We start from the raw sequence: 24,540 nt of genomic DNA on the forward strand, positions 1-24,540 counted from the left end.
TTCTCTCTTCATAGAGGCAGGTTGTGAGGCAGGTTGTAATGCAGTAGGATGTCTGTCACCAGCAAACCACATTTCTCACACATCATTTAATTTGAGCTCCTTTAGGATATAAGCCAGCCTCAAACCCTAGCGCAGATAAAGAAGTTGTAATACCTAAACAAAGTAGGCAGACAACTCCTTTTGTTTCATCACATATTGAAAATAATTGTCTCAAAGCTATTTCCACAAGATAAAACGTTGGAACATCTCGATTGGAACATAACTGTTGTCAATGCACTTCATCATATAGCAATACATCAACAGTGATTGATAAATACGGATCAACAAGTCCATGTACTGTATATAACATCAGCGACTTAGTTAATGATACAATTTGTATCAAACAAGGTTTTTCTCTGTCTAGCATGGATTCAGCTGGGATCTGCTACAGACAGCAGTGGACGCTGTCGGCCAAAAGCACAGCGGGCCACCGAGCCGCGGGGAATCCCTTAAATATATTTACAGTACATACATAGGTTTTATTTACTGACGTGGAAATGTGCTCTGTCTGTAGCAGATACCAGAGTTGACCCAAAATAAAGGGCCAGAGAGAGATAAAGAGAGCAAGAGATAGAGATACAGAGAAAGAGAGAGAGAGAGAGATGTCCCTTACTAAAACTAAGGTACACACGACAGGGTCACCCATCTCTACAGCTACGACTGTGACCAAAATACTGATGTCATCTCAAATAAGACGACTATCATTCAGACACCTATTATTACCATCATGAAAAAACACAAACAGCAGCACAAGACACACAAAGAGATTGATATAATACACAGACCTTGGTCAAATAGTAGTTTCAAATCATTGTTAGCATTTGTTTTACGGAGTACCGGATGGGAGGTTTGCCACAAAAAGTAGACGATCATAGGAAAATATTCAAAAGTCATTTTGGAATACTTTTCTGACAAACCCACTAATAAATATTTGCAAATACTATTTGACTCAGGTCTGAGAATAAGTACAATGTACAATGCACATAATGTATCTGCATATCCCCTAAAACCACAAGCTGGCCATAATGGCAGGGGAAATGATTAATCACATTTGATTGATGTGATACTGATTCACTAAGTGATGATAAGAAAAAAGTGCCTTGTGAATCCAATGCATAAAAAGTCCTGCCTGTGAAAGAAAGACAAAATTAATTAGCGACTAAATAAATTAACAAAAACCAAGCAAACAAATAAGCAGGTGTGTACCGATCTTCACAAGTCGCACTTTGTCTCTGTCATAAATCTTGTCAGTTGACTCTTTCCAGGTTGAGACCGCTCTCACCATTCGCTTCATAAGGTAGAATTGATTCAGTCCCCCCTGTCCCGTGACCCGGGCTGTATTTGGATTATCTACAGCATTTTATTTCTTGAAACTCCTGCATGACCTCATTAATGTCTTTAGAGAAGAAAAAGCACATTTTGCAGACAGTCCGAATGTATCCCAGTATTTCCGATTTCCATCATGCAAACCATGCATGCTATCAAGCTATGTTTTACCCAGGCAAACACCATATTTTACTGAGGATACACAACTCCCATTGATTTCTAATGGGAGATTAAAAAGTTTTCCTCAGTAACCCGACTGGGCTTTCTCTGCCAGGATGGCGGCTGCCAGCTGCTGGGGGTCGGTGATGTGGGGGCTCCTGGCCATCACCCGGCTCACCAGCTCCGAGGGGAAGATGTTACACAGGTTGACGTACACCTTCTCCCTCATGTCGCCGTAGTGACCGTGCGCAGGGGATTCTGGGTGGTGGGGCATGTAGGAGGGAGAAGCGTGGGAGGGCAACGTGAGGTGAGTGCTGGGAGGTGGGTAAGGTGGGAGAGATGCGCTAGACGGATGAGGCGGGTGAGGAGAATGGGACGGGGGCGGCGGGTGGTTTAGGTAGTGCGTCGGGGACGGGTGGAGAGCCGGGTGAGAGGAGTGGTGCTGGGCGTAGCCGTCTTGCGCCCAAGGTGGGGCGTGCCAGGACGACTGGCGGGTGTCCGGTAGGCTCTGGTAGGCCGACGGCTCGTACCGGGGCGGCTGCGACGGCGGCTGCCTATAGTACGAGTCCCAACTGGGCAAAGCCTTCGGCCGGTGGTGGTGGTGGGACGTGGAGAGGTGCTCGTACAGACGCGAGTCCGACACGCTCTCGGTTCGCGTAGGGGCCAGGCAGCGGCCCAGGGGAGACCCGGGGGGGTGAGGGTTGGTCTGGGGCAGGGAGTGGTAGTCTCCCGGGCAGCTGGAGCGGGCTGCCAGGGGCTGGTGCTGGAGGTGAGGGGGCAAGGGGTACAGAGGGCGCTTCGGGGGAGCGTCCGGAGGCTGATCGTGGGCGCAGCTTTGCCCGCGGGCCAGGCTCATGTGGTAGCTGTGGACCCCAGCGTTAGCCGCGTGGCTGTGCTGGATATTGGTGTAATCGGCAGGATGAAGGCCGCGGGGCTCGTGGTTTGCTGCGGCATGGTGGGGATACAGCCGGCCGTGGTGATTCGCGTAATGGAGACCGTCTTCCAGTAAGGGGTCCGGGGGGCATCCGGGACACGCCCTCTCGCCGTAGTCGCAGCTGCTCCCGCAACTCACGCTGCTTTCACTGCCGCATTCGGAGCCCGCTGAGCCCATGGAGCCCATGGAGCCCAGCCGCAGGTCCGTGTCGTTGGGGAAGCGGCAGTCCGGGCTCCGGCGGGAGGAGAGGCTCAGGCCGGAGTAGGCCCTCGTTACCGAGTAGTAGCTCAGATCCGGGGACTCACAGTGAGGGTAAAGGTCGTGGCTGGGGGCCGGCAGGAGCCCGTGAGGAGTGGCCGCTCTGGACGGCTGATCCTGGAGGAGGCTGAGGCCGGACGGAGGGCCTCCCGGTGCCGGAGACATGGTTATACTCCCGCCGCAACCGCCGCTGCTGCTAGCACTGCTGCTGCTGCTGCTGCTGCTGCAGACGCTGCTCTTCTGGCCTTCCCTCCCTTTCGCCAGCAGCTTCTCCTCGGCGTCGCTGTACGACAGAGCGCGGATGCTGGGGTCCGACTGCCTTTTCGGGGCGCCTTTTTTCGCCTCGATGCTGCCGGCCGGCACGCTGTGGCTCTTCACCAGCCCGGTGTCGCCCTGGTTCTTTGTGGTGACGCAGGTCTTGGCGCTGGCACGCAGCTCGTCCGCCACAGCGCGCTGCGGCTGGGCGCCTCTCTCTGGGTGGTAGTACTTACACTTGTGGCCGTAGGTGCACTTCTTTCCTAGAAGAGGACAGAAGATACCCGTTTGACCACAGCTATAGAGGGTGTCATCAAACTAATGTCAATATGCAATCTTCACATTTTGGAGACACACTGTCATCACTAGAGACATACATGCATATTGTGTTTACAGTCAAATAGTTCAATTTTCACTTCAAACATTTCCTTGTTTGTAAAAGGCAGACAAAAAGAGAAAAATAACTTCTGTCTGGACTGTATTGGAGAGCTTTTTGGATGCAGTTTCTTGCGCATAAGACATACAATAGTCATTACTTTAATGTGCATGCATGGGTGCATTTGGGCAAGTTTTTGTGTGCATCTGTGTTCTCACCGTATGGGCAAGGCTGTTTCTTCTGCTCAGGCATGACAGGCCTTTTCCTCAGGAAGTTGTCTAGACTGGGACCATGACGACCAAGCGGGTCATCTGGGGGCATGAACCTGAGAGAGGGTTAGAGCGGTTAGAGAATTGAGGATAGTAATATTTAAAGGATAATATCAGTGTTTTTTTGTTTGTGCAAATGGTCTATGTGTCTGCACACAGTCAGCACAGTTGGCGATATCTGGGCCCGTTTTCCTCCCTTCAGAAGAAGCCATTTGCAGCCGTTCATTTTTTTACTGTATGCAAAACAGCTTCCACAGAACGAGATAATCCATCACAGTAAACATGAAGCCTTAATTTGGATTAGTCAAAGTTCCTGTTTTATCATTATTTCACTGTGCCCGAGTTGATATCACATTGTCAGTCACCCGACACCCACAGGGAGAAATGGAAGTCTCCACCAGGAAATAATCCCTCAAAACATGTCGCCTTACAAACTTTATTGTCACATCCATTTGGGGCGTCTTTGTTGCCAAGACAGCAGTTTATTTTCAAGCTAGGTTTGTATTTTAAAACAGCATGCATTGCAAAATGACTGGGGGAAATGTAAGCTAGATGCTGACAGAAGAAAATGGCACTCTACATGACACCAGTATTTAAACCAAGTACAAGTGACAAATGTCAGTTGCATTTGTCATCACAAATGTCACAGCGGTCATAGTCACAGGTCTCAGTCACAGGTCCCCTTTCCCATCTCTTTCATAATCAGAAAGGAAAGAAATGACCCTGAATTAAAACGCCTACTTTGACACATAACTGTCTGCCCTATCCTACTGAAATAATCACATGCAAACCCGTCTCCCCGCTCTCCTTACTTGTCGTTGACGAAGGAATACATCAGCAGCCGCTCGTCGATGAACTTCTTCCACTCCGGCTTCTCGTTGGCCAGGTCGCGGTAGTTGTCGTTGGAGACGATGATGCCGTCTGACTCATAGGCCAGCTTGACGATGAAGCGGTCGTCATAGCAGACCACGCGCCGACCCTGGACCCGCCGCGACGGAGTGAACACCAGGATCTTTTCCTTCTCCAGGCGACGCAGGATCTCCTGGTCTGTGGGCGGAGGGAGAAACGTGAAGATAAGAGTTGAAAAAAATGAAATACATATATAGCATGATTGTAGTCGTGTGTGTGTGTGTGTGTGTGTGGACGTATAACACTGACCTGTTATAGGGGCGTCGGGGCGGGACTGCTCTTTCCTCCAAGCGGGCACAAACACTGTGATGTCATGGTGACCGCGCTCCAGGAACCAATCGACAGCCAGCTGGATGCCGTGGCAGGAAAACACTTCCTTGTTGCCATGGCTACAGGCCACAGCGGAGAGGCAGCAGGTGTTAACAAATAAACATTTTGGGGTTTGAAAGTAAGCTAAAATGTCATGTGTTGTTTTGTTTTTTTTCACTTTAAATCCCAGCTCAATATGTTATGGTTGTGTATTACAATTGGTTCATTATAAGTAATCAAATTTAACAGTAGCTTGGAAACAGCTTCATAAGGCAAAAGGAGACATAAACTTAAATTCCCAAGATGAAAAAAACTCATTAAAGGGATAGTTCAGTTTTTGGGGGGATTTGGCAAGTAAGTAGGAATTTTTCCTATTTACCCAGAGTCAGACAAATGTTTATATATATATATATATACGTATATATCTGAGAAGTTACCTCAATTGCTGGAAGTCTAGGGGTTCAAGTAGCAGTTCCTAATGGGTAAGTAGGAAAAGTAGCTAAATCCCCCAAAACCAAACTCTCCTTTTAACAGAACCAGCAGACGACATTTCAAGCTCTAAGCCTTGATGACAGTTTCCATATTCTGCTCACCTCATGGCCACATTACTGCCGTCCACCACAACGGGCCGCAGGTTGTCCTGGTCACACAGAGAGTCTGCGGGACAGGGCGAGTCCGACCGCTGGCCCTCCAGCGAATCAGAACAGCCACAAGAGGAAGAGGAGGACGAAGAGGATGAGGTAGAGGCTACGGACCCGGCCGGCTGCTCGCTGTCTGACTTGGTGCCCAGTTTGACCAGCTCTCCCAGTATGTCGTTGATCAGGGTGTCGGGGCCCAGCTTGGACAGCACCAGCCGCACCGTCTCCTCGGAGTAGCCCAGCTTCAGGGCGAACTCCAGCTTGGCCTGGTACTCCTTCACGCCGGAGCCGGGCCTGGGCTCGTCCCCCGACCGGGCCTCGGACGCCGGCTCGGACGCCGGCTCGGACGCCGGCTCGGACGCCGGCTCGGACGCCGGCTCGGACGCCGGCTCTGACACGGAGGAGTCGGGCGGGAGGCTCAGACGGGGAGTTGTGTTCAGGCTCGGGGGGAAGTTCGGACGGGGGCTCGGGAGGCCCCTCCGTCCCCAAGTCCACACACTGGGCCCGACAGAGCGGCTGGTGTGTGTTCTTACCGTGAGCCGACCCGCCCTCTCCTCCGTCCGGGTCAGAGCCGGCGGCTGCGGCCGGCGCTGACTCGCACTCGCCGTCGGACCCGGGGTTCTCCTCTACCTCGCCGGGAGAAGGGGAGCCGGCGCCGCAGCTCTCCCCCCGCTCCTCCATAGCAGGGGGCCCGTCAGCGGCGCCAGCCTGCCGCTCGGCCCCCGCTACGTGGAGGTACTCCAGATCCAGATCCAGATCCAGCCCCAGGTCGAGGATGTGGCCTGCTCCAGTCTCCACATGGTCCTTCTGGCCCATGGATCTGTCACAGACATCCAGCGCACTGGGCTGACTGCTGCCCGCTCACAAAGCTCCACTCATCGGTGCCTGGAGAAAGAGAGAGAGAGAGGGGAAGAGGGATGGAGTGAGTGAGAGGGATAAATATGGGCCTCTTTAGAGAAGGGAGGGATGGAAATTAGGTCCTGACTGACGTTATCTGAGTAAGTTTGGACACACCTGATTGAAAGTACTATGTTTTTCATAAAGCCATTTTGATCTAAAGGCTTATGCTTAAATGCTTGAAATGTGTTTTTTTTAGACAATATAAATAGTGAAGTGGATGCCTATGTATGAATTTCTTTCCAAAGCCTTTCCTTCAAGGCAAAGGGCGGCTACTTTAAAGAAACTAAAATATAAGATCGTTTTGATTTGTTTAACACTTTTTTGGTCACTGCATAATTTCATTTGTGTTATTTGATAGTTTTGGTGTCTTTACTATTATTCTAAAATGTGGAAAATAGTAAAAATAAAGAAAAATGCGTGTGTCCAAAATTTGACTGGTATTGTAAATCACTAGATATATTGAATATTTGTTATTTTCTTTATTAATGAACCTTAAACTCTTGTGCCCATAAGGCTCTAAAAGATAAGATGAAACTTTAATGATCTCTGTGGGGAAACTGGGTAAATGCCTGAAGAGCAGGACTTACATAGACTAATATTTAGACTAATATTTTATTATAAAACATCAGTAAGGTGCCTGCTGCTATCAGTTAGCAGGTGGAAGGAAGTATTGAACTGCCTAGGGAAAACAAGCTGCAAACCCTCAGAATACCATATAGTCAAATGAGTGAGAATTTGCATGGAGGCAGCAGTATTTGTCACAACTGAACATTTCCAACAGCGAGTCTGTCGTTTTAGGAAAGTCTGACTTTTCACAGGTGTTTTCCTAGGAAAATCTTGCCTCAGCCGTCCAAATACCGGGAGGCCCTGAGCTGCTGTTTGCATTGGCTGCGACTGGCTGCCTCGGGCAGCGGGGGCGGGGTGGGGGGGGTCTCCAGCGGGGCACAGATTGGCTGAGACAAAGAGCCAGTGGGGGCCTCTCACCCTAATTAATGGACTCCCGCTTTTTCAGCCTGGCCCCAGCGTGTTTTTATAGGGCCACGCCACAGCACATTAATCTAAAGGGGGAACAGAGGGTGAACCGTTTGGAAAAAACACACCCAGCCGTTAGCTATGGGGCCGACAACCCCCCCACCCTCTCCTCCCTCCTCACATTCTACCTGGTAATTAAGGCCCATATGCTTCTTCCCATCGGGCTGGAAGAGTCACTCGTTAAAACACTGCGGGGCTCTGGGGCCACGGAGCCAATCAACATGTTGCATTCAAGGACCCGGGGTGTGGGATACGGTTACGCTAATCTGATTGGCGTCAAAGGTTTAGGATAATTCCATACAAATTACAGGAAATACCTTGGAAAGTTAATCCAAGATCAGGAAAGCGATATGTTAATCTCCTGAAACCAAATTATAGGCGCAGTCTCTTGTGACTGGGCTGAGTTTGAGACTTCCAAGCCTCAGTTCAGTGTTTCAACGTTCAATCTCCAAAGGCTTTAAAACGAACACCCACCAGTCATCCAAGGCAATATATTTTACTGTGTCCAATTCCTGTTACGTGTCTACAAACAGACCAGTTACGTCAATGTTTTAGTTCTACCCTCCAGGGGGGAATAATATTGGTTAGTTCTCCAAATGTAAATAGCCCACAGCAGATCAACATGATGCTGTGTTCATATCTCTCAGCCCAATCGCCCAAACCCACGTTATCTGGATAAAAACAGATGATGGGAACGGCAAGTGACTTAAGCTGGTGGGAGGGGAGCAGAGAGGAGAGAGGAGAGAGGAGAGAGGAGGGAGGAGGGAGGAGGGAGGAGGGGGGTTGGAGTGAGTGAGTGCGCATTTTATGAAAAAGGGCTGCCTAGCAACGTGGCCCGAGCTACTGTTGCTAAGCTACAGCTGTTGAAAGCATTTCCCCTTCCAAATGCCAAGACAGAGGCTGTGGCTAGACAACCCCTCCCCACACACACACACACACACACACACACACACACACAATACAGAGAGGCCTGGTGTGGAGGCGGGAGTGGAGGGAGGGGCTTAAGTGTGTCTGACTGCCCCCCCCCCCACACACCCAACCCCCCCTTCACCCTCCACCCACACACCCACCTAACAATGGACCTGCAGGGGTGATTAGGACTGGGACCTTGGCATCAACCACTGTGGGCGTTCATGGTGCCCGCACACACACACACACACACACATACACACACACATACACACACACACAACCTCTCCCTCACAAAGTGACTCATACGGCTGTTGAAGGAGCGATGGCAGTGGGAACATTTTGTGGTACTCTGCTGTTCTCAGCTGATTCACCCAAAGCCCAGTCTTTCATCTGAGCTTCTCTCCCCGGCTCTCAGCATCCTCCTGCCTGCTGGAAACACTGGAGCACCAGCAGCACTGCAAACCAACACAGACGCTGGGCCTAATGCTGGTTCTAGTCTGCCACGTAGACTCTATATCTCACCATATCTATAGCTTACCATATCAGACACCTATTCAGGTTTCAGGAAAGCTGGTAGGAGAAGTAAACTAAACTGACTTAAAAGACTTTCCTGGGAATAAACTAGACTAAACTTTATGGCACTCATCTTGTTGTCCTAGCACTCCAAGCAGCACTGGAAATAGAGAAAATCCTACTGGAGATAGTGGAAAAACAACAGACCAAGTGGAAAGACCTCATCAATGTTTAAGTAGAATAAATCCAATGCATTTCACGCCTTCATTGCAACATGATGCATCTGCAGCGGAATGATGCAGCAGTAACAGAATCTCTTATTCGAAATGATAGAGATCAATGCATTCAGCGCATTAACTTAGGCCTACTCTTAACGGACACACACCACCTCCAGACCACCATGCTGGGAGGGTGGTGGTTGGTGGTGTGTGTGTGTGCGTGTGTGTGCCCCAGATTGATCTGTTAGCATCTTTCAAACATCAGTGGGCCCGCTCCCGCACACAGCAGCATTGGTGGCGTGCTTTGATGGAGGCAGTAATGAATATGTAACACAGTGCTTACAGCGCTTTGTGTTTGGGAGCTTTGTGTACGTGTGTGTGTGTGTGTGTGTGTGTGGCGGGGTTGGAAGGGTCCCGGGTTCTCCAGTCTTAAGGGGCGAGCTGGGAGGGGCCATGCTTGCCACTGTGCAAAAATTATAAAAAAGGGGGCTGGCCCAGCATAATCAGCCGGGGAATACTGTGTGTGTGTGTGTGTGTGTGTGTGTGTGTGTGTGTGTGTGTGTGATGCATCTATATGGAAACACAGAGGCGCGCAAGGCTTTCCCTGCCAGCAGGGCAACAGATGTCTGCTGAGCGGTGCGCGCAACTGGTGTCCCCCCCTCCCCAAACACACACACACATACACACACACACACACAAGCACCGCACCCCTGTCCCACACAGCCGACAGAGTGAGAAGAAAGACGCAGCGGGACGGACAGGCAGCACCGACACACACAGAGAGGACAGACGGTCAAGACTTACGCTGTGAAAGACACACACACACACACACACACACACACACACACACATATCCTTCAGCCAACATCTCCATAGGCCAAACTGTGCTGCTGCAAATGTCCCACTAGCCTCTTGTGACCCAGATTAAAAGAGGCCTCCTTTTTTGTAACCCCCACCCCCACCCCCCACCCCATAACATTAGCCCCTCCTTCCATCATCTTCATATCAACACAGATTCAACTTCTGGTGATGCAGCCTGCATAGAAACCTTTTATTCCATGAAACGCAACAGATTTGGCGATGTTTGGTTATACAAGTGCCAGTATAAGAGCTGAAGACTCGACAAAGTCTTCATCCTGTATCTCATGCTGCTACTATGAAGCTTCTCTATGTGTACAAGTGTATTATAGCGGTTTAACTTGAGCTTTTGCTTTGACAATCACTTAGCCAAAAGCTGTGTTGGGCCTCTCTCGCCTCATTTCTCCCTCATCACTGCTCAGCCACTTCATAGCGGCGATATTTCACAGCCAAAACAAATATCAGCAGAGAGAGAGAGCAGTACAGAGGTATCCCACTCCTCTGTCACTCTTTAGGTTGTTCTGGTAACATAAAAGAGGGCTGGTTTATGATGTTGGGCGTACGCAGCCATGCTCTTCAAGGCCAGTGGAGGTGGAGGAGGAGGAGGGGGAGGAAGGTCAGAGGAGACTGGAGACGCAGGACCGACCTGTCGTACAGGTACTGTACCACAGCTGCAGGTAGGACACTTTCAATAAGTCACTTCCTCCCATTCATCTCAGTGGCCTTAGATCCAGTGAGAGCACTAGGTACTAAAAGCTTTTTAAAACCCAGAGTGATACCAGCTACAACAAGGAAATTGTTTTCAATGCAGTAGTGAGGACCTAGCTGGTCTAAACAGTAAAAAATGAAGTATAAAATTGAGGTTACAGGCAGATACAGGTGGGGAGTTGATCATACTTACCCTGACTTCAAAAAGATCACAGCCTACGAAACAGACAAAGTAGAAAAAAAGCCTTAAGGGGGTAAATTGGCTCATTCCTGCATACTGAAATCCTTGAAGCCCAGATTCAAAAACTTTGCACATCAAACTGACATAAAAATAAGTCCCAAAGTTCTCTCACTTTCTCCCACAGCTAAATCCAAGGATGATATTTATCCTCAGCCTCATGCACAGAGCATCCAACTCCAGCCGACGGGCCTCTGTCCTCCGCGTCCGTGTGTGTTTTCCAGAGCTGTGTTTTTTTTTTCCTCTCAGAAGCAGGCAAGTTGGACAATGAGTGGCAGAACAGATGGACCGACAATGTCTGCTGTTCCCCCGTTTGAGTGGCTGCTTTTCCACCAATGGGAGCGCGGTGATCGTACAATGAGACGCAGGAACGAGGAGGAGGAGGAGGAGGAGGGGAGGGGGGGAAAGAGAGGGGCGGGGCTTGGAGGGCAGATGCCTGCAACACCCAGTCTCCCCGAGGCACGCGTACTCAATGTGCACCAGCAGCACACACACACACACACACACCCCTCCTCGCGCTGAAAGGGCTTCCCCTGTGTGGCCGATGAATCAACGAGGGGGTGGGCGGCCGAACAATAGAGCCGCACAATGGGAGGCTGGGGAGGGCAGCTGCAGTGTGAGGGGCTGCTGCTATTACGGCCCGGGGCAGCAATGGAGAACACCTGGCTGTGGAGAACCGCAGTCACTCTCCTCTCTTTGTCTGGGACTGGGAGTTAGGGGGGTGGGGTGGGGTGGGGGGTCAGGCAGAAAGAAAGGGCCGAGGCGCGCTGAAAGCCTCGCCTGGCCTTTAAGAGAGTGCTAGAGGAAAGAGGGGAGAGTGTGGCTATAGGCTGAAAGGGAATGAGGATGAGCGCGGGGGGGCGAGGGACATCAAAAAGTTTTATGTCCCGAAGAGGATGAGGAGGGGGACGGGCGCATTGTTGCGGCACACTTAAGGGCAGATGACTCGGAAGCACAAAGGACCTGGCTTTCTTTCTTTCTTGCTCTTTATGGGATTTTGCAGCCCGTGTGCATGTTAGATATGTTAGTTAGTCAGAACTGGAATGATTTAGATTAGACAAAATACAACGAATGTGCAGGAATCTCCGCGTCGCTGGAGACCAGGGATGGGACGATCTGCTGATCTCACGATACGATTCGATACGCGATATGGGGTTCACGATTCGATAAAACCACGATGCGATTTGTAATAAAGAAAAGTTAAATGACAAGAAGTCTGACTGTGCAGAATTATGTTTATTTCTGAAGCACAAATCTTTCTAGCGATGGCATTGGCTCACTAGAATGTAAACAACAATTTAAAAAATTTCATTACAAAGTATAAATAATATAATTTGGATATAGAGCTTGTGAAACTGTGATGGACAAGCCATCTCATTTGTGATTACTACAGCAGAATAAAATGGAGCCAACATCACCATTCATTTTTCCGATACGTATTGCCACATTTTTGTATTGCGATATGTTGAATTTCGATATATCGTCCCATCCCTAGCAGAGACGTATTGCCAACTTGCAGAGTTTCACAGCACATTCTGACACTCGTGGTACAAGGGCAAGACTTCAAATACAATGCAGAAGGACAGTGTGTGTATGGGCTGGGCGCTCTAACAACTAGGGCACCCAGACACCCAAAAATAGCAAATCCCGCTTGGTGGACGCTTTACCCAAAGCGTGTATTATACCATGTATTTATATCATGAAGGCTTACATTTTTGGCATACGTGGCCCCTGTCAGAACTGAACCTCTTTCCCTGGCCTACTCTGATGGGGGAAAGTAGCATCATCGGCTTTTGGAAAAAGCCAAGGAGGAGATGAAACAAAATGCATTTTTACCAAGTAAGCCAGGGAAAAATATTTAATAGCTTTGCATCAGTCTAAATATTTGGGACATCTACACCCGTCGGACTCTGACAAGGATGCACCTTGTCCCTCCTTCTGTTTGTGATACTCATGGACAGATAAGGTAAGGTAAGACTGCACTTTATTGAGGATATCAAGGTGCAGTCGAGGTCTGGAGAGCATCTGGTTTGGTGATATTAGGGCGGCATCTCTGCTGTTTGCAGATGATGTCGTTCTTTCGGCCTCACTGGACTGTGAACTCCGATGTGCATTGGAGCGGTTTGCTGCGGTCGGGACTGTGACGCAGTCAGGATGAGGGTCAGGACCTCCGAATCGGAGACCGCGGTTCTCTCGGAAAACAGGGGCCTGTCCCAACCAGGTGGGGAGGTTACGAAAGCAGGCGTGTGAGGGGAAGGCTGCCATTATTAAATCTGGGAGAATGTGTGTGTGTGTGTGTGAAGTGGCCAACTACTCAGTGGCCAGCAGTACAGTATACAACACTGTGGCTACTGAGCCCTGCAACTACTAGTCCACTGGTTTACTGAGTTCTTGAGCCCCTCCTTCAGTTTTTAGAAAAATACTAAATAGAAACACATCTACCAACAGGAAAGAAAGAGAAACATGAGGTAAAACATCCAACAGAATCTATCTAGGCAGCAAGAAGTTATGTAATCAATGGAACAAAAACTTGGTCTAACTGTGTGTTCTTAGTCAACTTGCCTGGTTAAATAAGTGTTGCTAGTCAACTTAGTGGTGAAACAGGAAAATCTTCTGAATCAACGTGCCTGATTAAATAAGAGTGTGTTCCTGGTTAGATAAGGGGAAACAGAGGCGGACATGCAGCAGACCGACTGACCGACTGCACAGCACCTCATGTAACCAAACACACTATGGGCGTCAGTTGACAGAGAGGGACGCTCTGTAGACCATCTGCTGTAACGAACAGGTGTGTGTGTGTGTGTGTGTGTGTGTGTGTGTGTGTGTGTGTGTGTGTGTGTGTGTGTGTGTGTGCTCAAAACAACTGCAGCAGCCACAGAGACTCGTCTTTCTCTTTGGAGACAGATAAACAGGCGCACACACAAGAGTTCAGTATGAGTTCAAACTGCAACCTACTTCTTTACACCTCCTCCTGCAATTTTAACAAGAGTTTTCAAAGAGCAGGAGGAACAGCAGAGTCAGAAATATTTTGTTAATGATTTCAGATATCCTAAAGGTAGGCGGTGTAGAACTGGGTCAAATAGAAGCAGGAAAATAATTCTTAGCTGTTAGTGCTGAAAGTCTGAACTTGTTTAAGTCACTTTAGTAGATTTTTCAGTGACTTATCGGACACTATCTGAACCCCACCCATCTGGTGCTCTGAGTAGGTTAAAACAAATGCTAAATATGATTGGAGAATACTATTTGACCAAGGCCTAGGCAACAGAAGGAGAGCTTATGACCAGTCTGGCCTGTCCTCTGACCCCGGCTTTAGCACTTAGCACTGCAAACAGTGTGAGATAATAGGTTAGGATATCATGGCAGCACTCACCAGTATGGAGTGTGAGTGTGTGTGTTGCGTCCAAATCAATATTCATACAATGGCAAACAGAACAGACAAAGCCTTGATGGAAAGTCAAAGGGCCAACAGATCAGTGCTGCAGTTCTCAAAAGGTCAATTTGGTTTTCACATCTTTAAAGTCGCCATGAAATGAAAAGAAAAATGCCTCTTTCACCTTCATTCCCCATATCATTACACAACTATTTAACAATAAATGGCAAAACAATTTACATTTTTTTTTATTTTCACATGTTTTTATATCAAAATCGCATTACTTTTACTTATTATTACAGATTTTGAGTGGTTGGGCACTAATAGAAAAATCCCCACCAATAATTCCATCACAGATCTTTGTTTTTCTTTTGTTTGCTACATCAAAAACCCTGTTTCCTTTTCCTACGACACCATGGAATTTATTCATTTTGAACAATCTGTAAATTGTGACTGCACAAGATTTTGCACCAACCATTTTGAACAGTCCCTTCCTGCGTCAAGTCCAGCCCCAACACCCTGTTTCAACTGGAAATACAGCAAATTATGGAAGCAAGACCCCATCAAAAAGCTGTTTCCTTCTGACTTTAACAAACAAAATTCTGAAAATGGTTGCAAACAGGGTCTCATGCACACATCATAGGGGTTCTTTGACTTGTTTAAGCCCTTGAAACAAGATGAGTAACTTCAGTCTCACCTTAAAAACTAGACTAAAGGCCATGTGGGGCCCTGAACCGCAGCTTTAACACACCCTGACCTGGAGCTTTGGACCGGACAGAAGTGCAGCCAGAAGCAGCAGCCAGGAAGAAATGCTGATCTCCAAGCCAGGATTTGGGGTGAGGGAGGAAGGGAAGAAGAAGAAGAAGAAAAGAAGGAAGAGAAGAGGATGGAAAAGCCTCATGGGACAGAGGGGGGACAGCTGCTGGGCCAAGCACACACACTCACACACACACACACACACTATCAAAAGCTGTGGATCCAAATCCTGGACAGCTTCTGGTCTGATCCTCAGGGAGCCATGACATGAACACTAGCAGTGTCAGGCAGAGAGACAGCTGACTGTGTGGAGAGACAGATTGCACGTCTCTCTCTCTCTCTCTCTCTCTCTCTCTCTCTCTCTCTCTCTCTCTATCCGAAACGTTTCCCCATTTAAATTCACAACAGATAACTAGTTGAAGCCTGTATTTTCCTCAGGCCTCCTCCACTCCAACACACACAAACTGTCACTCCCCCTCCTTTATAAAAATAAAACAACACAAAACACATTATCTAGCTGAAAGGTAATATTCAGTCTGTCTGCATCGTCCTCTGCCTGTTGAACGGCCTCATCTATAGAAACTCCATATGATGGATGTTGGGGGGCGCGCGCAGGGGCGTGCACGGTCACTGCAAACCAACACCGTCACGACCTCGGTCCAGCTTCACCCAGACCAAACCGCCGCCCTCCTCGGTTAGCGCGCCCGGTCGATTAATGCCGTAAACAAACACTCACCTGACCAGAGCCACCGGCGGAGCCGCAGGGTAAACGGTGTGTTCAGATGGACAAATGTTCCCATCACATACTGGCGACGCAAAACATCCGGCCAGGCTGCAGCGTGACCCAGCCGAGCTGCGTCAAGCCGCCGGGAACTAGCGGAGCGACTTCCGCTCTGACGCTGTTTCAAAATAATGGCATACACATGTGTCGAGTTTAGAATTAAGTTTTAGTGGTGTAAGCAGAGGTGACAAAGTATTTACCGTAAAGTTACGTGGAAAGTGTTGCTATCTGACGCAGCGTGTGTATTTTTGTGTTTTCTTTTCTTTGTGTTTTTTTGTGTGTATTTCTTATATGTGGGGATTAGGTGTTGTGTTGATGGTCTGTTGATCAGCAAAATTTTATATAGGCTATGTGATTCACAAAAATATTACAATAAAATTCTCAAGCTTCTACTTCCCCCGGAAGCCAAAACAAGAAACATTTTTGTTTTAATATTTTTAAGATTACTAACTTAATATAATCGTTACGTTAAGTAGGTAAAGTAATAATAACTTGATGTAGAATAGGTTATATAGAGCTCGCTTCTGTAGGCTAAGTGTGTCATTCTGAAATACAATACAATTCATTGCACACTTCACCAATATAACGACAGAATCTTCCATGCAATACCTTTGCTATTTGAAAATGCAACAAATTTACCATGTCACCATATAAGTTTCAGGTTATAATAAACACAACAGTGTGGTATCATAGCTCATGGTAGCTGATTTTTTGTCTCTGGCTGCTGAGAATCGCTGGCTCTATTTGATATCCAAATAGCTGATGGTGACTTTATTCAGACATTTTAGGATCTCGGGGAATCAGTGGTTCCTGTTTTGCACACACCTTGACGTCCTTGCTGGACCTTTATTTTGAAATGTTTTTACGCCTCGTAAAGAGGAAACAGTATTATGGAGTATCGCGGCTAGCTTGGATCTGCTGGAAGTGGTGGGAAGTGGGATGGGCAATTACAGGCACTACAGCGCCATCATGCGGTACAATGAATAATGGAAAATATTTTCTATGCTATATTCACATTTTTTTTTAACTTTTAACACACAAGAAGTGCACAGATTGATGAGTGTTACATTTGTATATGAGTGACGTGCTTACAGTCAGGTAATCCATATTTAAGTAAGAAATTGTGACTATCAACTATAGGCCTGTCAGCAGCATGTTTATATAACCCCACAATTGGTTATATCCTATTTTATTGCTTCATTGATGTCTTAACTATTTTTATTGCTCATTTTCTATTCTATTATGTGAGTATATTCCAATTTTCTTTTTTTCCCCCGGCTTGAACTTCTTACTTTTGCTGCTGCAACAGCCTTATTTACCTACAGGGATCAATAAAGTTTCATCTTATCTTATGACAGCTGCATGCTGGACTGATATCTTTCTTTCTCCCTGTCAATCACACTGCAGTTTACACCCAGTGCTTGCTCTGCCTTTTCCTCTCCATTGCACCATTTGGAAGTCCAGACAGTCAAAAATCAAAACTAGAATCAAAATATACCAAATCAATGTGATTCTGAATGTGGGAGGGTTGTGAAAGCCAACATTACATCTATTTTGTTTACCAGTTACCAGTATTGGCCCAGGTTCTTTATTTGTTCTGGCCGTAGCGCACCACTGTCAGGCCAAAGTTGTTTCACCATGCAGATGGAAACTGACAGACTACATAAAAGCAAGTGCAAGCAAATTGCAAAGCAGCTTATTCATACATTTATTGATATGGATTCCCCCTTAGACATTCGACAAACCAAACCTCTTCTCTGTCCTTGGTTACATCAGACAGAACATACCCTCCTTCTGACCACAAACTCTGAAGGTCAGTACAAGATATAGAGAACATACATACAGTATTTTCCACTTTTGATTGTGGCTGGAAAGGGGGGAAAATGCCTCTCATCTGGGCCATAATCACTGTAGCTGATGATACTTAAAAATCACAATATTTCAAATGACTGAGGGTCTATGTCTGCATAGCATGCAACAAGTCATGTATTTTTTCCATACTTTTCCCAGACCATTTGCCCTCCACACTTGTTTTCCATACTTTACTGTGCAATTCCCAAACTTTTCAAGACCTGGAAATCAAATAAACTTCCCATATTCTTCCAGATTGCACAGCAACCCTGTGGCCTGGATAGTGTAAGAACTGAGGTCAGCGCATATGGAACAGATCATATTTATGGTTCAGACACTTCTAGCGTATTAAAGAGAATGACACCACACTGTAAATTACTTAAGATTTTATTCAATGGAAAAAAAGACCTTCAGGAAAATACAATAATTCCCATAGTACACACAGAGAGGACATAAATTAGAGAGGCATGGCAGAGAGACATCTGAGGAAAAAAAAAACATGTCGCCTGGCACCTGGGTGGTAGAAAACATCTGATCAACGTTGCTGCAACGCTGCCACACAGCCAGGGGCGCACTGTGCACTATGCAGGGTGGAGGAGGAATCAGTGAAATCACACTCTTGAGTTGTTGAGCAAAGGTCGACGGTTATTCCTGTACACGAACCTCGAAATGATAGTACAAAAAGGGAATAATACAAAATACAAAAAAAGGGAAGAAAAAAAACAAACTTGCCCTCAAAATAAACCATAAATATTCATATCGATGCACATTGGTTTAACAAAACAATTGCTTCTGTAAACATTTTCAACATAAGGAGTGTGCATTACAATTTAAAAACCACTGCAGTCGCATACTTATCTGAAGGGTTATACATGATAAAAAACAATTGCAGAAAACAAAACTAAAAACTAAGTCTCCCGAAGTTCAACATATGCCGCTTAGTTCCCGCTTTCTGGAGTGGTTTTTTGTAACACTGTTATTAAAAACGTGCGACTTCTTGCCTTTGCGGCTTTTCACAGAAATCATCAGAAAGTGAAAAGCGTCTCGTTCCAAAAATGTTGCCCAGCTCTCACCCAGGACGTCCCACCTTGGACAGGAAAGGCACCGCCTTGACTAAGAGGAGGGTCAAAGAGTCGAGTTTAGGGTGGAGGGGTGGGGTGGTGCAGGGGTGGGGGGGGTGAAACCTTGGGTAGTCCATTTATTTTATGAAGTTGTCACATACACACACGCACATGCACACACAAGTCCAGGATGGTCTCTACATTTTGATAGTGGAGTGAGACTGTGTAACATCCAGGAGATCTGTAAAGAAAAGCCAAATATTGACAAACAAGTGCAGTCCTGTCATTCAGGTTTCAGAGAAAGAGGGGAGGAGGAAAATATAATGCAGAGATACAATACAATTCTGGGATGTAGGTAACTGTCCAGTTATAGAAGCGTGTTCATCTCCTCGATCCAAATCGGATCAGGAAAACAAACTAAAATGTAATTGCCTGTCTGAAGCCCCAAAATGGCAAGAAGAGGTCCAATATTGAATCACATGGCTGGTTCAAACTAAAGTGTTCCTACAGTACGCAGAGCCCAGACTTCTTCACTTTTCACCTGTCAAACCCCACTGTGGGTTTTCTTCAGCTGAAGACCTTTCTAAGGCAACTGTTAAGCTGAACATAAAACTCATTCAAGATACAGAGTTGTATGATCTTAGATTTCTCGGTGCTCCGAGCGAGCGCCATTTTACCCAGAGGTCTTTGCACGCTGCGCTCACGCCCCTTAACGTCACTTCTGCCCACTGGCCCGTGATGCTACCTTAACGGCCACCTGCTAATTCTGCATGTCTAATTCACAGTTTATCCTAGCCCTACTTATGACTGAGGCTGAAGGAAAAATAAAAAAAAATCCACCCTAAAACACCTAAAACTATTGGTGTTGTATCTTGCATTTCTGGACCCATTTTGTTGTGTGGTATTTTTCATTTTCCACTGGATAACTGGCCAATAGTAGTGCTGCTACAATGGAGTTTGACAGCAGAAAATGTTTCAGCGATCTGAAACATCAACGTCTTTCTAGACTCCCCATTTTGTACCGCCATTCAACAATCATACAGGTAGAAATCCATCGTAAAAGAGGCAGAGAGACCAATTTCTCCACTGACAGAAGCCTCAATAGACCAGAATGCAATGCAGTAACAAGACATGTTGCGTTCTGAGTAAGGGGCGCCAATTTTTCTCAACAGAAAAAACTTGCCATCTTGCACTTACTCCACTATCAATATCGCTCTCTCCACCTACATCTATAAGCCACAGCTGGAAGCAACAAGTTCAGGTATGCTCTCTGGGGGTTGTCAAAAGGCATTCTGGGAAATGTAGGAAATCACTAACTGAAGTAGAAATAGATGAGGCAGGTTGAGGGAAAGTGAGTACACACAACAACACTGTAAGAGTATTTGAGGGTGGATTTTTCCTTTAAAAATTCCTTTGAGGGTGCTTCCTGCATCTTAAGTGTTATTTACGTGCAGCAAGTCACATACAAAACGTACAGTGTATGAATGACTGGGGATAATTCTGCTGATGATACGAATGCAACATTCGGTCATAAACAGGGCTACTTCTGTCCAACACCACCCATGCGAGGCAATGTGGCACGTGGAAAAAGAAAGAAAGTGTCTGGGAAACCCTGGGGGAGTCCGAGTCTGCGGCCCGCAAGGTTACTGCAGTGAGTATGTACAGTACAAGCTAAACATACAAGTCGATATCCAATACCCTGTATCTGATGGATATATCAAGGAGGTTCCTAAAAAACCAAAAACAACATCGATCAATCTTCACTTTAAGGAGAAGAAGGCAAAAAAGTGAAGAGAGACAAAAAAGCAGATTTGCATGTCAAGCAGGGGGAGAAAACGGTGGCTGTGATGTTTTGATCTAGTGTGTATCTAAGGAAATGCTTGACATGGAAATCGACCCTGGTGGGAAAACGGTGTAAAGTTTACCTGAACATGACCTGTACTAAACACAGTAACGAACAGCTAGGACTGGCTGAAGGTCTGGCACGTATTCGCCTTCTGCGATGCATCAATGGCTGCGTCTAGCCGTTCTATTTTTTCCTCTCTCGCTTTCATCTCGTCTTTCTCACTCATTCGCATGCTCAGTGTCTCTCTTTCTCTCTCTCCCACACACAGACACACACAATGCTAAATTTTACTATGACACATATAGGTTTACCATCAACAGGCAACGGATCCCACGTCCCACAGTGGAAGAGGAGGGGATTGGCTCAAAAACGGAGCAGCGGGGGCCGGGGTGCGAAAGACCTGGAGGCTCGTGGGGGTTTTCTGTCGCCCTACTGTAATGGACTAGCACTCGATGGACTTGTGACGATGCACACAAACAGAACAGCCCCCCCCCCACCCACCCACCCCTACCCCGCCCAATGGATAACTCACGCCCACCCCATCCCAACCCTTCCCCCTTCACGATTACAGTCCAAATATTGTTTTCATGCCCGAGCCGGCGAGAGGAAGACATCCCTCCGTCTCCAGGCTTAGCGAGGGTTCGTTTCTCCGGTTCAGGTTCGAGGTTGTGTACTCTTCTTCTTCTTCTTCTTCGTCGTCGTTGTCGTCGTCGGTTATCGTCACAATCGTCGTCCGTTGGTCGCTGCTTAGGTGTGTGGTCGTCGTGGTGTCCGGCGCGTTCCGTGCGTTGAGCGTCCGCGGCTCGGCTACCAGCTCATCAGGGAAGTGCGTCCCAGGGTCATGAAGTAGACCTGGCTGGCACCGCCAGAGCGCACAGAGGCAAAGAACACCTAACAAGACAGGGGACAAACAAAAATACACAGCTGAACATATTTAAGGAAAGCAGGCAAAACATTTTAAAAGACAGTTGGAAAGTAGAGAGGGAGACAGCAGGAAAGAAAGCCGGGCAGAAAGCTAGGGATTGGGTCAGTGGGGATTCAGAGGATTTTACCAGTCGACCATCTGTGACCGCTGCTGGCTGGGACGGGGTTTGTTCTCACCTTGTCATTCCTCTCACAAAGGAACTTGAGTCTCTGCGCTCTCTTGTGCATGAAGACGCCGTCCAGGTGGCCGGTCTCCACAGAGCGGATCTCTATGGCCTTCTCTCCCCAGCCCATGATCTGGTTCGACCTAATGTAGGCTGCACAGACACAGAGGGAGGGTGTGTGTGAGGTGTGTGTCATTGCTGCACCCTTACATAGGTCTCTGTGTTGGGATGTGTGTGTATGCACATGCTCATACTTCTACAAATAACTAAAAGTATGGCTTCTTTTTATTGCTTTCATCCGCCAAGCAATATAGTTCCATTACCAGTAGGAGTGGTGAATTTCGGTTAGCGCATTAGTAACACTTATGTGGTCACAGATATGCATTTATTGGGTATTTTACAGTGGTTTCCCAACATTCGTACGAGCGGGACCGTCCTGTTCTATAAATGTCCACCTACCCACTGAGGTGGGCATCTCTCCCCACTGCAGCACCACGTCCTTGGTGATGCGTCCGTAGGTGTTGACGTAGACGCCCTCGTCCTCGTAACACACCAGCAGCTCGATCCCGTCCGTGTTGGGCAAGATGATGATGGCGTGCGACTGGATGTTGGTCTGGATCTGAGGAGACAGAGGAAGGGGTGGATTGGAGAGGAAGAGGGGGAGGAACAGGAATGGGATGGATAGAAAGGGGTGAGAGGTGTGGACAGGAGGGGTGAAGGAATAAAACGGGGAGAAGGTGAGAACAGAAGAGAGAAGTTAGTATGATAGAAGGCAAAGTGAGAAATTAGACCAGGGGTTCCCAAATGTTTTAATGTCAAGGACCCCCAAATAGATGTGCATTAGACCACCGTTTCAAAGGATCATGTCCCAAATATGAAGATTTTTGCAGTGTGATATGATTTAGCGCAGGATTTCATCACTGTCTATACTGTGAGAGTGAAACATTTGAACAAAACAGTCTTGTGACTCTGTGCACCAGGATCCTTACATGCGTGGGCAGGTAGATGTCGTAGACGGCTCCAGAGTCCACATCCACAGCATGGAAGCCTGAGCAGGAGCCGTAGATGACCTTTAACCTCTGACCCTCCTCCACCGTCAGGTCAACCAGCAGGGGCTTGTGCACCAGGTCACCGAAAGACTGAAACCAGCAAGTAAATTAGTTAATTAGGTCGACTAGCAGAGACTTACAGACCAGGAGGACGTAACAAATAAAAATCAATCAATAAATCACTTGTTATTGATTGTATTCGAGGCATTATTGCTTCCAGGTGGAATGACTAAAAAATGACCATGCTTACCTTGAAGGCCATGAATTTGTGGTAGGGCTTTGGGGCCCAGGCGTACACCTCAACAGAGTTCTTCAAGGCCAGCACCAAGAACTTGATCCTCTCGTACTTCACTGGAATGAAAAAGACAAGTGGGTCAATGTAGGGCTTGCAGACAAAACGTGGCCCTGCACAAAAAATATTTTTGGCCCTCCAAAGGGTTCAAGAAGGTGAAAAAGTTTGGGAGTAACTGTTGTTTTGAGTGTTGCTGTTGGAAATTTGGTACTTTTTACCATCAAGATTCATAAAATATTAAATATGCCATATACAATGATAGAGAAGTACATTATGGAATATATTAGTATATATTACCTTCCAAAATAGTGAGTTACAAAGTGCTTCACAAAATTAAAAGCATAGAAACAGAAAACAAGGGTTCAAAGTGCATCGTTACAGTATAAAACAGATGGATATAACACCAAAACAATGTGCAGTGGAGCCACATATAAAGCTACAAAATGTTTAGATTAGAATCATAGTAAAAAATCTTTAATTTCAGGTCCAGTGGCATCTTTAACCCTAAATGACAACCAGTAGGAAGGGGAACATACCGACTTTGTAGTGGACGCAGCCCTCCAGGTCGCCCACAGTGACCCAGCCCTGCTTCTTCTCCACCTCAGGGTCGTTGTGCAAAATCTTGTTCCTGAGCCACGACAGGTAGTATACTCGCAGCTTGTTCTTCTTACCTGCAGAGACAGAGACAGAGACAGAGAGAGAGAAAGAGAGAGAGAGAGAGAGAAAATGAGGACACCTTGTACACATTTGAACATTTTCTGAGTTGTTTTAAAATGTTTTTCTAAATGAAATGTGGTTTTCCCAACTTTCCAGTCACTGTGCACTGTAGACAAGGCATACTGCACATACCAGTGATGATGCAATGACAGCAACATCGTCAAGGAGGCAGGCACAAACAGAGTTTCGATACATTATGAAACCTTCCTCACTGTTTCTACACTACTGGAAACAAAGGAGTCTTCATGAACAAAAAGTAATTATATATTAAAAAAAAAAAAAAAAAAAAAGAAAAACTTGCTATCCTGAAGTACCAATTCGGTAGTGTCCCATGGTGCATTAGAGGCGGTGATGTTTGGTTCTTTCTGAATCCAAAAAGAAGATAGTGGGAGATGTGCTAAAATTCACAGCTGAGGTGTGAACATCCATAGTTAAAGTTCAACTTCCTCAATAATAGAACTATTACTTCCTTTTACCAACTAGAGACTGCTCAAAGAGACATGCTTTGTAGAAAGCTATTCTCTGGAGTGCTGTACACCATGACCTCAGCTCTGACAGTGGTAGCCAATAGCAGCATGTGTACCTGATATGGTGACCAGGACGTTGAGCCCCTCCAGGACGTCCATCTGCTGGATGCGTCGGCGGTTGATCAGGGGGTAGACCTTCCCCTGACCGCTCCGGTCCAGCAGCATCAGACCGCTCTCTGTGCCCACCAGCAGGTTCACGCCTGGAGCAGGAGCAGGAGCACACACACACACACACACACACACATACACACACATACACACACACAGTTAGTAGAGGAATGAGAACTTCCCACCTGTGATGAATAAAGTCTCACCTTATAAATAAGCAAAGTCTAAATATAAACCACTTGC

General features: G+C 47.0%; 2 protein-coding genes across 6 annotated transcripts in view; both read right to left on the bottom strand.

Annotated features, from left to right (window-relative positions):
- Positions 1 to 1,609: 1,609 nt before the first annotated feature.
- On the bottom strand, positions 1,610 to 15,773 carry LOC139648459 (probable ribonuclease ZC3H12C). The gene is made up of 7 exons (XM_071524590.1): positions 15,714 to 15,773; positions 5,884 to 6,357; positions 5,428 to 5,837; positions 4,775 to 4,914; positions 4,429 to 4,663; positions 3,566 to 3,672; positions 1,610 to 3,234 (listed from the first exon to the last, which is right to left on the bottom strand). The coding sequence occupies exons 2-7, from the start codon at positions 6,286 to 6,288 to the stop codon at positions 1,610 to 1,612; spliced, it is 2,922 nt and encodes a 973-aa protein (XP_071380691.1). The 5' UTR covers positions 6,289 to 6,357; positions 15,714 to 15,773.
- A 5,302-nt stretch (positions 15,774 to 21,075) lies between these two features.
- The window catches only part of LOC139648442 (mitogen-activated protein kinase kinase kinase kinase 4-like), a 41,208-nt gene continuing 37,743 nt past the window's right edge, over positions 21,076 to 24,540 (bottom strand). For all 5 annotated transcript variants that reach the window (XM_071524567.1, XM_071524566.1, XM_071524563.1 and 2 more), the window contains 7 exons: positions 24,246 to 24,389; positions 23,482 to 23,616; positions 22,904 to 23,004; positions 22,594 to 22,743; positions 22,064 to 22,223; positions 21,618 to 21,757; positions 21,076 to 21,407 (listed from right to left, as the gene is read on the bottom strand). In XM_071524567.1, coding sequence (XP_071380668.1) covers positions 21,324 to 21,407; positions 21,618 to 21,757; positions 22,064 to 22,223; positions 22,594 to 22,743; positions 22,904 to 23,004; positions 23,482 to 23,616; positions 24,246 to 24,389 — 914 coding nt within the window. In that variant the 3' untranslated portion in view covers positions 21,076 to 21,323. The remainder of the gene's footprint in view (positions 21,408 to 21,617; positions 21,758 to 22,063; positions 22,224 to 22,593; positions 22,744 to 22,903; positions 23,005 to 23,481; positions 23,617 to 24,245; positions 24,390 to 24,540) is intronic.

Source organism: Centroberyx affinis, unplaced genomic scaffold (assembly GCF_046629955.1).
Source record: "Centroberyx affinis isolate AG114_WGS23_722 - 3 ecotype Tasmania unplaced genomic scaffold, CSIRO-AGI_Caff_v1 ptg001205l_1, whole genome shotgun sequence".
In the NCBI taxonomy this organism is placed as follows: Eukaryota; Metazoa; Chordata; class Actinopteri; order Beryciformes; family Berycidae; genus Centroberyx; species Centroberyx affinis.